Source organism: Trematomus bernacchii, unplaced genomic scaffold, assembly GCF_902827165.1.
Source record: "Trematomus bernacchii unplaced genomic scaffold, fTreBer1.1, whole genome shotgun sequence".
In the NCBI taxonomy this organism is placed as follows: Eukaryota; Metazoa; Chordata; class Actinopteri; order Perciformes; family Nototheniidae; genus Trematomus; species Trematomus bernacchii.
The window spans coordinates 10,390,828-10,406,516 of record NW_022987739.1 but is presented as its reverse complement, the minus strand read 5'-3'; the positions used below and the strand labels follow the sequence as shown (position 1 = coordinate 10,406,516).

At 38.2% G+C, this 15,689-nt stretch overlaps 1 protein-coding gene across 2 annotated transcripts; it reads right to left on the bottom strand.

Annotated features, from left to right (window-relative positions):
* Positions 1–7,629: 7,629 nt before the first annotated feature.
* On the bottom strand, positions 7,630–13,051 carry LOC117495962 (hydroxylysine kinase-like). Of its 2 annotated transcripts, none has more exons than XM_034147591.1 (5): positions 12,955–13,051; positions 11,795–12,085; positions 10,178–10,320; positions 9,512–9,695; positions 7,630–8,789 (listed from the first exon to the last, which is right to left on the bottom strand). In XM_034147591.1, the coding sequence occupies exons 1-5, from the start codon at positions 12,956–12,958 to the stop codon at positions 8,347–8,349; spliced, it is 1,065 nt and encodes a 354-aa protein (XP_034003482.1). In that variant the 5' UTR covers positions 12,959–13,051; the 3' UTR covers positions 7,630–8,346. The 2 variants fall into 2 exon arrangements, with proteins under 2 accessions (XP_034003482.1, XP_034003483.1); XM_034147592.1 differs by having other exon boundaries at positions 11,795–11,959.
* Positions 13,052–15,689: the final 2,638 nt, after the last annotated feature.

Here is a 15,689-nt window from a genome sequence, read left to right as displayed (position 1 = left end):
CTTTGTGGTCATATGAGTAAATTAAACAATTACATTTCTCCACATTGGCTTTAATTTTTGATAGAAAGCAGAGAACACTGCAAAAAAAGTAAATGTATTTCAATTTAAAGTGGACCTATCATGCTATATTTGAATAATATAGTGTAGGACCATACCTATATAAGGCATATTTATACTTTTTTTTTCAAAATACCAAACAGATCATGCATTTTAGCCATGCCTCATTTTGCTCAATTTGACATTTTTTAGCTCTGTGTTTGCAAGGGCAGATTCAGTGAGAACAGCACCATCTACAGGCCTGGCATATGTACTACAGCGTTTCCAGAGCTTTCGAACGGCAATAGCCGTGGCTGTCTCCTCCTGATTGGTGGAGTTGGCCCAATAGCCGTAGCGCCGTTCAAATCTGGATCAGTTTTTATCAGATCCGTTGCAGCCCCTTTTTTAGAGATTTGGGTATGGAGGAAAATAGAGAGGGTTGTGTTTTCTGACACTTGGTGAGTTCCCTGGAACACCGGGGACACATATTCATGTATAAAAGACGTACAAAAGTGCATTTTGCATGATAGGTCCCCTTTAAGAAATGTAATTGTAATCTGTAACGTTGAGTTTTCTGAAGTTTTCTTCAACTTCTGTCCAGTAAAACTCCTGATTGTTGATCCATGTGTTTTGACTTATTGTAAGAGAAAACTCTCACAACACCAATGGAATAATAAATCCCTTGCTATGATGGACACTGTTTGTAGTTCAGAGGGTGCTGCCGAGCCAAGGCTGAGTGATCTGGGCTACAGTTTGCAGGAGAGCCTCTTGGGTTCACAGTGTTTTCTGATGTTGGCCGAACAGAAAAGTTATGAAGGCAAACAAAAGACCTCAGAGGGATTTTGCATCATCTAGATGGGTGTGAAGGGTCATCGGGGGTCATGCAGACCCCTTAACTCCCTCCCGGTGATTCGCATTTTAAATGTCCACACCTTCCACTCACTCACTTCTTTTTCTTCTGATCTCTTGCCATATTATCCCCTTGTGGCAGATTATTTCCATCTCCGTCTCCAGTGCCATTTACTTTCAGACTATCTATCTGTAAACACATGCACTTGTACTCTATGTGTCCACAATTATACACTGCTAAACATTACAGAATCGCATCAAGACCCTTATCGGAAACACATGTCCTGGGCGGAACTTCCTTAGATCCCCAAATTAATACCGAAACAAATCCAAATATTATGTTCTCTGTTATGAGCGCTGAAAAGCTAATGAAAAACAACAGCAAAAATGAAAAGTGTCTCAATTCTGTTTCCTCAATCTTGCCAACAGCTGGGAAACAAAAATCGACCCCGCGTCACCTCAATTTCTCCCCTCAAAGAGTGAGGAGATTTAGCAGAATTACTGGAAATTACATGTTGAATTAAAAGCCCATTTAATCTTGAAAAAGAGGGGCTATGACAAAGACTAAATATGATGCAGTGCCAACAAAAGCTCTGTTGGCTTAACTACCCCTGCCACCCTGCAAAATGTTACCACTTTTATTACGTTCTTTTTCCAGTAAAATTGCTTTTTTTCCCTCCCCTCAGCTTTTCTCAACTTTTCTTCTAATGGATGTCATTTGTCAAAAGGGGGAGATAAACACACTTTCAGCTAAGAAGACACTTTTTTTCTCCCCCTGAACTTTTTGGACTATGGTTGTTAACTCTTCTATTTTCACATAATGATTCTTAATTCAAGTTTCTCGGTACACAATCTCCCAGTGATGCTCTTGGGCTGCTGTCCACAATGACAGTCTGTTGTATATCTTACTGTTCACCCTGCACTCATGCAGTAGTCACACACACAAACACACTCACTCCATCATACTATGCTGACACATATACACTGACAGTGAGCCACATTCACACACATACATCATTTTAACATGCTGACCCACACACACACACACACACACACACACACACACACACACACACACACACACACACACACACACACACACACACACACACACACACACACACACACACACACACACACACACACACACACACACACACACACACACACAGTGAACTGTGCTTGACTTGTGCAATCTGTTCCATTGGAAGGCCCACACCTCATGTTACAGTCAATTATGAAACTCAAAGTGTGTTTACATTCTGTCGTTAAAACCAATGTAAGGTGATACTTAGATTAATTGTCATGTCTACATCTTAACCCAGTTAGATTGTATTAAAGATAACTGGATTAGGAGCAAGGTTCTTTTGAAATAACTTTTTTCCTGTTGATTATTTAATTTGGTTGCCATGTGGTGTTTTGATTCTGCATTCTCATCACATGACGTTAACCAGACGCAAGGCGATGTGTTTTACAAAAAAGCGGAATGGCTCGAGGAAAAGTAAGCGATACAACATCGACATAGTAGAGCTGGAGTTAATTCACAAATTAATCTGAGCAACAAATACTAACAAAGTCACTCAATTTCCTCATTACATGTACTGTATAATTAGCCTGCAGGCTTGCACACATTCTCAAACTTACACTGGAAGTACCTTGCGCCTGATGTAAACATGGGATACTGGGGAAGCACTGGTGTCAAGTAGCTTAGAAAATAAATTCAAGTAATTAAGAGGTCATTTCATTTTATTCAACTGTACACTCATTTCAGAAGGAACTTTAAATCTACTTCATTTGAGAACATTGGTTACCAATTACTGATTGGTCTCTAAAATGCAACTAGTTATAGTCGACTGTTGCACCCAAAATTATAGTTCGCATTGTTGTTACACTTGTACTTCTATTCAAAACTCATAGATAACACTTTTCCTCAAGTAAACCTTCACAACATACTTGTGACAGTACATTTACACTGCAGAATAGATGCTTTAATTTAACCATTCCAAATGTGTTTTTAAACATTTGAGCTGTTATGTACAAAAAAGCATTACAATGTAAATCAGCTCCCTGTGACCTGCAGTAAAACTCTGCAAATGCATGGGCTGCTCTTCTCCCCCCACAGGATTTCAGAATGAGCAGAAATGTAGCGAGTTGAAGAGGCCTCTCTCCTCCTACGTAGTCTGGCTAAAACCGCCAGAGACAAGTCAGTTAATGATCTGAAATTCTGGAGGGTACAGGATGGTACATCCATCTTTCACTCTCCAAGTTTTTTCTCTCTTCCGCCCTTCTTTTGCCCTTGTTTGCAGCAGACGTGTGTCTCTTCCAATCTCACATTTTCTTTGCATTTGGAAGTGTCAGGTCTTGGGTCACTGCCCGTGGCACTGCGTTGAACATGTCAACTTGAGCTGTGCTGTGCATAATGTCAGCGTCAGAAAGAGGGAGAAATTTGTAGTGCTTGGAGGGAAATTGAAGTAGCTTCTTACATGTGTATCTGTATTTAGAACAGTGTGCTTAAACTCAACCTTTGCAACTCATCTCTGACCAAATAACTAAAAAAGAAGACAGTAAGAAGGCAAAGAGCTAACAAAATCTGGACAGTTTTCCCTCCACTTCTTTCAAGCAAAAACTCCTAAATAATAAAAGTGCAAATTGTCAATGGTTATTCTCTTGGTCAATAATGTTATCTCAAAATATTTCTAAAAGTTTGTATTACTGCAACATGTTTGGAGTACCACATATTCAGCAAATCTTCCAGTAGTGCTATAAAAGTAGAATGTTTAATGAGATAGAGTTGACTAAAGAGTTATGTGTCCACTATATGGCTGTGGGGCATGAGGGGGTGTTTGAAACTGTCTCTTAGTGCCAGACTTCTTGTACTCTGAGTTCAGCTATACATTTGCTGTGTGGGTGGAGCAGGTTAACAACTTCATCAAGTCAGACAGTGTCAAGAATGTGAATCCCAGACAGGAAAAGTTGAGAAAAGTACACAAATCTCACTTATATTATTATTTTTTCATTGTACCTTCCTGTTGATGACGCTTACTAAGTCAATTGTGTTGTGCTGGAGACAGATTTCTTATAACTTTTGTCATGGTACGATGTGACAGAAAAGACAGTGTTAAATGGTCAAATGTAGGATTTGTTAAGAAACCCTGAATTATTTTAAACTTTGTTGTTGGTTGGCAAGCTCCAGTAACTCTGTTGTGACATTAGATTTTATACTGCCATCTATTTGCTATAACACATCAATTCCACCTTGTTATTTGTGGTCTAATTGCATTAAGATACATTCAAAGTCACTCAAATAATCAATCAAAATCATCTGCAGAATATTTAAACAGTTAAAAAGGCATCTGTTGTTCATATTTTATGACAAAACCTCTGTATTTCTTACTCACGCAAACATGAACTACACTTCAAAACGTTTCTTGTTTCGATAATTCAGGTAGTCAGTCTCTCAGTGGAATAAGACACCCCCCCTCAATATAAAAAAACACAGTTTCTACTTCGCCTCCGTAGTCATCCTGTGACTCAGTCATCTCAGTAAATCCAGTCTGTCCAATCGATTAGCCACCCCTCTCTAAGAGCCTCCCTAATGTTGGAGCTCTGAGAGGCCACTGTGCTTTCCACCTGTTCGGTGCAGATATGCCGCCATGACAATTGTTAGAGAGAATGCAAAGACGTCCATCAGAAACCGTCATGTGATAATGTGCGAAGGTTTTAATGAATTCACCCTAATGGCTTTCTTTTGCTCCCCCATTGCTGAGTTTTGTGGGTTCTGATGGCGAACAGTTCATGGCACACTGAGGCCAGCAGCCGTCTGTTAAGCCCAGCAGCTCTGAAACATTCTGATAAGACTGTGGAAGTCACCGAGCTACCACAACAGCTTACTAATTGAGGCCTGTGTCTCTTCCTCAGCTTTACTCCCAATTGTGAGGAGCATCCCTTTTGTTTTTATTGGCTGGAAACTGCTGTTATTATGCCTCTGTTAGAAAGTTGTCACAATGTAGAGGTGACTTTATACATGAAGTATGCCTTCTTTTGAAAACAGTCACGGCACTACAATTGCATTTTTTCAAAACTGAGAAGATTAAGCCTTTCAATAAATGTTAGTTAAGTGCATGCACAAAGGGCTACATAATTAAGTAATGGACACACGTTTTTTTGTGTAAAACCAGTTAGTTCAGGACCTTGCCAAGATGTCAATTAACATAACAGATGAGAAACATCTTTGTTAACACAGAGAAAGAAACCCATTAGCTTTGTATCAAATCCTGACATCTTGGCCACTATAGATCGTCTGGGCATAAAGCTAATATGCATTACACGAGACTCTGTCAGGAATCCATGAAGTGAATTAGTCCTAACAGGTCGGCTTGGCAGCTGCCAAGGCCTGGCAAGACGGCAAAAAACTGTGTGTGTAATGTGTTCTGAAGACGGAGACTAACGGTTGTTTTTAATTAAAACAAATCAAAAATGTAGAATTTGGATTTACCTAAGGATTTTAAGTGTATTTGGCGCATTGTTTATGTATGTTATGACGTATAAATTAGCAGTACTAAAATAATCTTTGAGCAATTTCTGTTAAGTGTTATTAGGATTTTTGAGCTGCAATCAAATATGTCATGCTTTTTCAACAACAGAGACAAAAAACTTGAAATGAGAAAAACTCAATCATGAATTCAGCTGCATACCACAGTAAAGGTGATCACAACTACAAGAAAGACTAAGGAATGGCAGGTGATTGTCTCCGGCAGCCGGGACTGAGCTGGAATCTAATGCAGGTTAGTATTTTATTAGTCAGAAGGGACATTGACATGAGGAACAGTGTGTATAGTATATGCAGTGTGCCACGCATAGAATCCTATTAGCAATACACTGCTCTCTTAAAACTGTGGAGTCCAGATGTCTTCACTCCAGTAATGCTTGGAAACATCCATGGTCGAAAAGTCCAAAAACATCTGACAAATGACCCAAAGGAGTCACAGAAATATATTAGAATGGAAACCAGGAACACTGAGCTAGTTGTTGTAAAAGCAGGCTTATGATTGGCAAGTGGAGATTAAACTCCCACGGTGTTTGAGAGGGAGGTAAAAATAGTCATATCATCTGCAAAATCCCTAAAAATGCTGTGTTTTTTTCAATTGCATAAATGTTTGTACTGTAGGGATGACTGAAAAAAAAAAGTGTAATTTAAATGTAATTTAGTCATATAATTATGATTTAAAAACATTCAATATGATATCCATAACAGTGCCTTCAGGGCCTTTGCAATTAATCGATAACATTACAAAAATGTACCTTTGTAATTAAAAATATTTTTCTTAATGGAGGACTTTTTGATTACATTTGAAGCATTTATATGATGTTCTAAACCTTAGTTAAGCCACAAATAATGAAGTAGAGGTTTAACATGTTGCCATACTGTATATCGCTGCAGAGATTGCATTTTATAACCTTTATGAATTGCTTTCTTACACTAGGAGATTATGATGTGCAGCTGTTGCCTTGGTTTTCTTTGTTGACCTTTCTTTGAAAAGTGCTGTCAAAATATTAACATATATCATACGAAATTCATTCACAAGGCCTGTCAAGGGTGCAGCCCGTTTTATAAACAACTATTTCTGACTTTAAAAGCTTGCAGATTGGTGTTCTTTGGAGGGTGAATTTAAATCAAATTATCTCCTGTATTTTCAAAAAAAAAAGGTGCTGTACAAACCCAGAGCGCTGTTTTAAAATGCCAAGAGGATTAATGGCTATGATAAGTGCGGTTGGTGTATTAAACTGAGTCCTTTGAGTGCTGCCATTTCTATTTCAGCTATAATTTGTGGAACATGGATTTAAAGTATTACAAAGACAAAAAGAGTAAAGGCAGGAGAGACAGAGAGAGGGGAGAGACTGTGTTTTATAGTATAAGAAATCAGTGCAAAGGTTCCAGCCTCTCTGGGCTCGATGTGCCTGGATGCCGGGGAACTACAGTGAAACAGAAGGAGAACAAACGTGAACACAGGCAGACATTCACACACGCACACTGGGACTTTTTCTGCATGACTGGAGGTACATGTCGCGAGCTGCAGCGGGGGCAGAGGGCAGATGGTGTTATTGAGGTGGGAGGTTAAAATGTAGAAAGGTAGACAAGGTCTGTGTGTGTGGTTGTGTGTTTGTGTTCATAGAAGGCTCTTGCTGAGCTGTTTGCACTTTTCCCATTTTGAAGGTAAAATACAGTTACAATGACTGACTCTCTACAACATTTGGTTTACTAATAGTGATGGGACTGATAACTTGTCTCATGAACCATGGTTTCTGCTTTTATTCTTTCATGATTTTGTCAAATAAAATGTTTACTGCTATAACTCTATGTCAACCATTCACTTAGAGATACAAATCTTTTAGGAATATGTTCACACTTTTGGAGAGGTAAGCGTTAATTCATAATCTTGACAACACAAGATAATGTGGTCTCTATACTCCTCAGCACTGTCAAAGAAAAATCATTGAAATTGTCTCAAATTAAGATTAAAACATGTTTAAGCCTAAATGTGAAAAACTCATACGGGAATAAAAAGGATGTGGGATAAATGGTAGGATGTCTCCATCTAGTGTTCATTGCTTTCTTTTTTAGCAGTACAGCTTTCTGAACATCCAAAGTACATTTGTATTGCTTTTTTATCACCAACACCAATACCAAATTCCTGCTTGAAAAGTAAAAGTGCATACATTTTATTTACATTTTGGGGGAAACAATTACTTGTCCAGATAAACAAAAAAAAATGATTATGCTACTAGGATTTTATTTAAGATATAAGAATTAAGAGCCAGTGAAGTTACGTGTATTTAAGTTACTAGAGACAGTCGTTGTTATCTTCCTCTCAGCATAAAGCATAAGCAATACTGTGTGGTTCACCTTTTTAGTCTCCTCCTGTTATTTTTACGCACACTTGATACCAGCAAGCAGAAGACCCAAGATCACACTTCAGAACAGAGTGAAAGTAAAAGTATTTACTTAAATTCGGGCACAGTTCTAGACAGATAATCAGTCCAGCAAGTAAAGGTATCCTAAACGTGATAGAGAGTTTAAAATACTGGCACATGATCAAAAAACTAATGGGAATAAGACTTCAACGTTGACAAAAACTGAAAAGACAAAATGCCACAGATAAAGGGGCGCCAACAGACTACTGTAAATAAACAAGGGGGTTACACCCATTGCCCCTTCATTAAAGCACGGTTAATGGTTCCTAATGATGAATAAGTCCATATTGCTATTACACCGTGCCTTTTGAGAAAATAGAAGCAAAAAGCAGTACAAACTGGGAAATATTTTTTTGTCAAATATGATACAATTCCAAATCAAAAATGTATTTCAAAAACTCGGAAAAGTCAAAATGCATTCTTTGTCATTGCAAATCTCTATCCTATAGCAAATCTATATCCTTATCCTCCTCCATTGACAACATGTCCTTATTCATTGACTGAGAATGTGCTGGCATCTGTAAACCATTTTCTTTCTACTTCTTTCTTTCCCATCTCCCACAGTTTAGTAAGAATCCGAGTCCCATTTTTGGCTGTAACCAGGAGATAGTTCTTGTTGTCTGGGTATTTTTTTTTATTGTACCGGCCATAAACCAGAGACTGGCACAACCGAGCGAGCACCAGCAGGTAGAGGCATTCCCTTTCATCTTCATTGAGTACCATGATGCTCTCCCAACCTGTAAGTATTGCTCCACCTACATCCAATGGACTGGGGTTCTCCAGCATCATGTACGCAATTGTTATTGCCAGTTCAAATACATAGCAATCATTCATGAGGAAAGAAAAGTCCAGCACGCCTGACACCTCATGACGACCGTTTCCTACAGGTGTCACAATGATGTTTGTGTCGTTTGTGTCTCCATGTATTATTCCTATCAAAAAATAGAATAAACTTGGTGTCATTGAATGTATTGTTGTGGAGGAACGGTACACTCATTTAAACAAATGCACCTTTTTCATAGAGGGAAACAAGCAATTGATATCTGTTACCATAGTGTGTAGAGGTAATGGCTCTGTTTATCTCTTTTGGATTTGCTCTGATCAATTCGACTTTAGGAGCATTGGAAGAGAAATTGGCCACCCTTATAGCCATAATTGTATGAAACAAATTGCATGGTAATCGGACCAATGGCTGAGCAATTTCAATCACAACTGCAAATTTCAACTTTCTGGTGTTGCTAGAGATAAAAGAGGAGGTCAGGAGACCCGAGACAGAAGGACTCATCCTTTGGGGATCTGTAGAAAATATGACCTTACCCTGTCGAGGAGTTGTGGAGATATTTCACTATGAACAAATGTTGTGGACCAATAGAGGGACAGTAATACTCAAAACAGCAGTTTTAAGGTAATTGGAAGATTGTGGTTAAAATAATGGTTAAATGGTGACAAAATATAAATTATTGCACATGGACCATAGACTGCACGTTGTCATTGTGGAATTGTCAAATATAATTCTTTAGCATTCTCGACTGGATTAGCATGCACCCTGTTAACAATTACAGGATCATAATTTAACCAAACAAGCAGAATCTTGAACAGAGTGAAATACTTAACCATAGGAATGCAGAACATAACACAGTAGAACATGTATTACCTTTTTGGAAAGAGCTGATTTTTGGCTGCACATGTGATTTAAACTGTTCAATGACTGCTTTGATCACGTCCTGCAGTGGATCTCCATCCATCACTGACAGGCAGCGCTCTATGAGATGGATGTTGGATAAACTCCATTCTTCATCACAATTATTGTGTAAGACATCCAGGTTTGGAGATTCCAGCTTGGAGAAAAATGGAAATGTTTTCAATAGTAAGCCAAGGCAAGGCAAGGCAAGTTTACCTATAAGCACCTTTCAACACAGGGCAATTCAAAGTGCTTTACAAAAATTAAAACATTAAGAGCATTAAGAAATAGTGCAGCAGAAACATATTATAAAATGCCCTTTTAAAACACTAATTTAAAAGCAAAAATAATAAAACATGAATAACACAGGTACATGAATAAAAGTACATAAAAAGTAGTAAATCATTTTGTATGCTTTTTTTTAATCAAAACCTTTTGATCAGTCTGACGGACATTTTAAGTGGACATAGCTAGCGTGTTAGCCAATATTTGTACTATAGCTCTACATCAACTATACTGACAATATAATTCGGTCTTTAGCAGACAAAACTTGAAGACGCATAAAATACAGTACCTTTAGAACAGCTGCATGTGTATTAGAAATATGTGGAAAGATACAAGTTTTACTTTTCCTCTTACTTTTTGCAATGTCTTGTCCATGAAAGCAATTAACCTGCCCACATGATAAAGATCTTGCATAGTGCCTGGAGATTCTGCAAGGGTTTTTCCAGGAAGATAAGTCATCAGCCTCACACAGTAGGTCTGAGCCCCATGTCCGCAGTCTAGTAAGGTAAGGTGGATACACAAACAGGAACATTTTGAGGTAAGTATCATAGCATCATAACTCATGTGTTGCCTGATTTAGAACTTTAAAGATTCACATAACACTGTCATAATGGACAAAAGGCATTGCCTGCATTTTCTCTAGGTTCATTAACACTGGGCAGAGCAAGAGATGTTGGTATCCTTAAATAAGGACAAGTATAATTGTTGTTCAGTCAAAGATATAATACAACTATATAATAACTATATAACAATACATTTCAGATAGCTAACCTGGTGGACTGGGCAGCCCATGTTCAAACCAGACCTCCTTTTCCTGTGATTCAACCCTTTCTCTACCTCTTTCCAGGCCATCTATCCTATCCCTCTAATAAAGGCAAAGGGCCAGAAGGAATAGTATTTACATAAAGGTTCTACACTTCCCACTCTTATAGTCCTATTACAGTCCAATCCTTTCTAACTTATATTTCTGGTCCAACTGAATTGTTTTTTTGCCAATCCCTGTCACCCTGATAAATATTTATTGAACTTATTTCTATCTATTGTGGGGGAAACTTCTGAAGCAATTGGATATAGGACTCAGAGAGACACGAGGAGAGCTGAAGCTTTGATGGCAAACACTGACGGTTTATTTGGAGCTTCGGCCGGAGAATGGGCCACGAAGTTGACCACAGGTTGAGATGCCAAACCAATTCTGAAGATCTCTACCCCAGACCCATGTATTTATTTAGTTCTGAGAGAATGATCAACATTGTGCATAACAAGATAAAATCATAACAACTCTATAAGCTGATGCCAACAGGCAGGAACAGGGAGACAAAACACTAAGAGCACAGCAGCCAAGGCTACAGGTGCCTGTGCTCAGTGAGGTCAGTACAAACTGATAAACTGGGTCAAAGTTATGGACCTTGGAAAATATTTCCCCAACATCTATTAGTATATATACATTCATATTCAATTCAAACACTGTATATTCACAAATGTGTGGATTCATCCAAATGATTCATATTCTTGTCCTGCTTAGGTTAAATATATAGAGAGAATGGCGGTTCTTCAGAATATAGCTGGCAGTGTGCCTCCGGTAGCAGGAAATCAAGCAACAATGCACATGCCGCAAGCAAGTAGAAGCAAATATATTTTAAAAAATGGACACCTACCTACCTACATTCATGAATGATGGGTGATTTAGACCCATACACTGTGGAAATTATTATAATTGGTTCAATTTAATACAATACAATACTTTTAAGGAAATAGGCTAATTTAAGTAAGATGGTACATACTTAATCACGTTGTTAAAGGATTGGGTCCATTTTTGTATTCTTAAGCAAAGGCTCCTTCAGACATTAGTTTAACCAACCACATCTTGCAGCATGTACTTGAGATTCACTCAGTTGTCTTTGTTTTTTATGACTTACTGTAAGCAAAGTTACATTTAATAAAATTGGACTATAGGGATGTTTATGCTGTTACCTATTTCCTCCATACTCAACAGCTTCCCCGTGGTGGTGGGCAGGGCGGTTTGAGCAGGAACTCCATGCTGGCGTAGAAAGGACAAGGCAAAGGTCTGAACCTCCAGCTGGGTGGCCTTTTTGCTGTCTTCTGAGTTCATGATCTTCAGGACATACTTGGTACCCTCTGTGTCCACAATGAGGAAGTTCTGGTCAATATAACTAGGCAGGGTGGAGATCTCAGTTATGGTCACTCCATAAATTCGCACTGTTAGTTCAGTTGCCTGCTGCGGGGTGAGCGTTGGCCTTATTTCTGCACATAAGAGTAAAATAGCAACACAATTTTGTACATGCTTTTGATCACCTGCAAATGTGCCAACGTTCACACCAACACCAGAAACATTTGTTTGAGTTTGTTAGTCATAAGAGGTTCAAGCAGGGCCGCCCCTCCCTACACGCAGATCACGCAGACTGCGTGGGGCCTCATCTTGCGGAGGTGGCCTCATCTTATGCGCAAATGCTGCGCAATGATGCGCTCCGCAGTTACCCTGCTGCGAGGCTCCGGCGAACAGTTCACGAGCGTGCTCCACTAGCACACACCCCCCCCCCCCATACATATTTTATGTATGTATCTATATTACAGAACAACAGTATAATCAACAGTAATACAAAAAGCTGAAGATGTAACAAACTAGTGGTAATTATTCTAACCTGCTACGCTACAGAGACCCGCCTCCGTGAAATAAATAATAAACTCAGGACAAATAAGCATGTTGGCTCTTACACATATATTTAAAAGAAAAATGAGAACACTTTTGATCAGCCGTATATGTTTTGCATGTAAAATGATTTAAACAAACCAATAAATACCTACCAATAAATCAACCAATTGACTGGGTCAAATAGTGCTTAAATAATTGAAGTTAATTATGTTTCACTGCTATTCCTTTTCCAGGTTGAATGTTTAGCTTTCCAAAAATCCTTGTTCCTATTCCCAACATGTTTGGTCCTGTTTGCCAGCACATCATTCCTTGCTAACTCACTGCTTAGTAAACTGGTTAGGTAACTGGCTATAAAGATGGTAGATCTCACAAGCTTCAGAACGGCTATGTTACAGTCAACATGACTAAATACATATCTGAGCGTACCAGTCATTTAATAGAAAACATATGCGCCACTTACCCATTGTCTTTCAAAGTCAAAGTCAACTTTATCTCAAAATGTGTTTGTACACACAGAAAGATCGAAATACTGTAGGATATATTCAGCAGATAGTGTAGGAGATGAGGGACTGTAGAGAATGTGGCTCTCACAAGCAGTTGAACAGGACTAGACTTGTGACTTTGAGGAGTCAACCAGAGCACCTTGGTACAGTCCCCTCCAAAACGATTGGAACAGCGAGGCCAATTGCTTTATTTTTGCTGTACACTGAAAACAATTGGGTTTGAAATTTAAAAAATGTATACGAGACAAAAGGTCAGTATTTCAGCTTTTCATTCCAGGTATTTAGATCTGTTAAACAACTGAAGATAGCACCTTTTGTTTCAACCCACCCATTTTTCAAGTGAGCAAAAGTATAGGAACATGTTACTGACAGGTGTTTTTTGTTGTTCAGGTGTGTCCTGCTACATTGATAATTCAAACAATAAATAGCACTTTTTTTTTAACATATCTAGATGTAAATACCTGGAATGAAAAGCTGAAATACTGACCTTTTGTCTCATATTAATATTTTTATTTCAAACCTAATTATTTTCAGTGTACAGCTAAAATAAAGCAATTGGCCTCACCATTCCAATAGTTTTGGAGGGGACTGTATGCTAAAGAGGTAATCTGCCACCAATGTCTTTCACACTGATGCACTTGTCTAACAATGCCAAAAAACACTAAACTTGCTTTACGCAAAATCTCTCTCGCTAAATTATCGCTATTACGGCCTTCATGTACAGAAACCCCCAAAACAATGTGGTTCCCTGTCACTAACAGGGATCACTGAGGTGATCAGGAGAACAAGAATGCAGAGACTTAACCTTTAAGAGTGCATGTTACACTGCACTATCCATGAAGATGGCAACACCTTGGAATTTTATAGTAAAAGAAAATAAAGTTGAACTGTGAAGTAGTAGTAGAATGATAATAAATTAATTTAAGATGTCGATCTAAATCAAAGGTACGACAGCCCTTTTACAGATATGGAGGTAAACTGTTGTGTGCAAATATAAACATTGTTCTAAGGTTGGGCATTTTGCATGAATGTGTGCGAAAAGGCGCAGTATAAAACGTGTTTGTGGAACAGGGAGCTGCTATAAATCAAAAGGATGTTGATAATGATGATGAACTAATATATAATATAGTGAAGTATATTCAATATACACTGTATACACTTCTTCATGTGGAGATGATGCCTACAAAGGTTATCATGAACTTTTAAGGCCGGGACACTCAGCTAGACACAGCAACTGTTGTGAGACCTTTGCCAGAGAGGGTGTAGAGGAAATCCCTTCCACACGTATTGCTTTGGCAAAATAAAATACCACTTTTTTCTTTTTCTGAAGAACAGGTTGCAATGTTACGTAAAGTGTCACTTATGCTAGCCTGCAATGAATCACCTCACAAAAAGGTGCTGTCATTTTCATTGTGATGGACACTGAGGAAAAGCCAAAAGCATTTGCATCTTGCTTTTTGACAGGCAGAGTGCAAATTGGCAAAAAAGAGGAATGGTCATCAAGTCCATGATGACCATTTGTTATTCTCTTTCTAAGAAGTCTTGGGTTACAATAACTCAAGTTATCATATACTGGCAATAAAATAGGCCTGGAATCATCAGTGCCGGAAAAATGTGCAGGAATCTGAACCCCGGAACGCTGTATTAGGTTCCTTCCAATGAAAAACAAAAATGTTATGCAGATTCACATAGAAGCATTAAAATGGCACAACTTTTTAATAAAGTTGTCATTAGAAAATGCAATATGTTAGTGAGTTTGACACGGCTGTTGTTTGTCTGAAATATTGCAGGAAGTAATTAAACAAGGAGCAGCCAAGGCAGGCTGACAGTTCAAAGCTTCAGGCACAGGCTTCAAACCTCAAGCTTGTCAGCATTCAATTGGCTCATAAAATTATGGAAAAAGGCCAATGCTTAACTGACTTTTTTAACAAAACAACAATAGTTAGTTGTGTTAACCCCAGTATTTTTGAACCTGTAGTATTTAACAGCTTTTGCTCTTACCACATATAACTTGGGTGGTGCTATATCAACCAAAACTGAAATCTTAAGGAATGCAATTCTCTATGCCCAGTCTGTGAAATCAGCCCACAAAAGGCCAATGCTTAACCACTCATACAGGATCCAGTGTTTTGTACATGGAGATTTGACTTTTACATTGTTCTGTGTAGACTCAAAAACTATGTGGACAACCTTTTTGTCCATGAATTTCCCTAAGTAATTTAACACAACAAGAAAACAGTGGTGATATACTTACTGTATTCTACTGTTGAGAAACCTACCCAAACTATTTTGCATTTATTATGAAAGAAAATATTGTTTTTTATTCATTTAATTGTGTCTAATAGTAGGCTACTTTTTTTTTAACAGTAATTTACAAATGTTTTCTTATGATACTTTAAGTTGGTATTTATGACTTGAGAAATACACATTTTAAATTGATCAGTAGTCCATGCATTTTTCTTTCCATCACCAATGATCCCATTTTTCTTATAAGATCGCAATCGCAATATTGTCAAAAATAATCGCAAAATGACTTTTTCACCCAAAAACCTACTTTTGTTTACCTCCATCTGAGCCAGGAGCATATGATGGCCACACGAGGGCAGTATAACACCATATTTTGTACACAGATGTAAAGCCTGGGGGGCATACGGTACTTCAGTAGAAGAAAAGAGAAAGATAAAAACGTGAC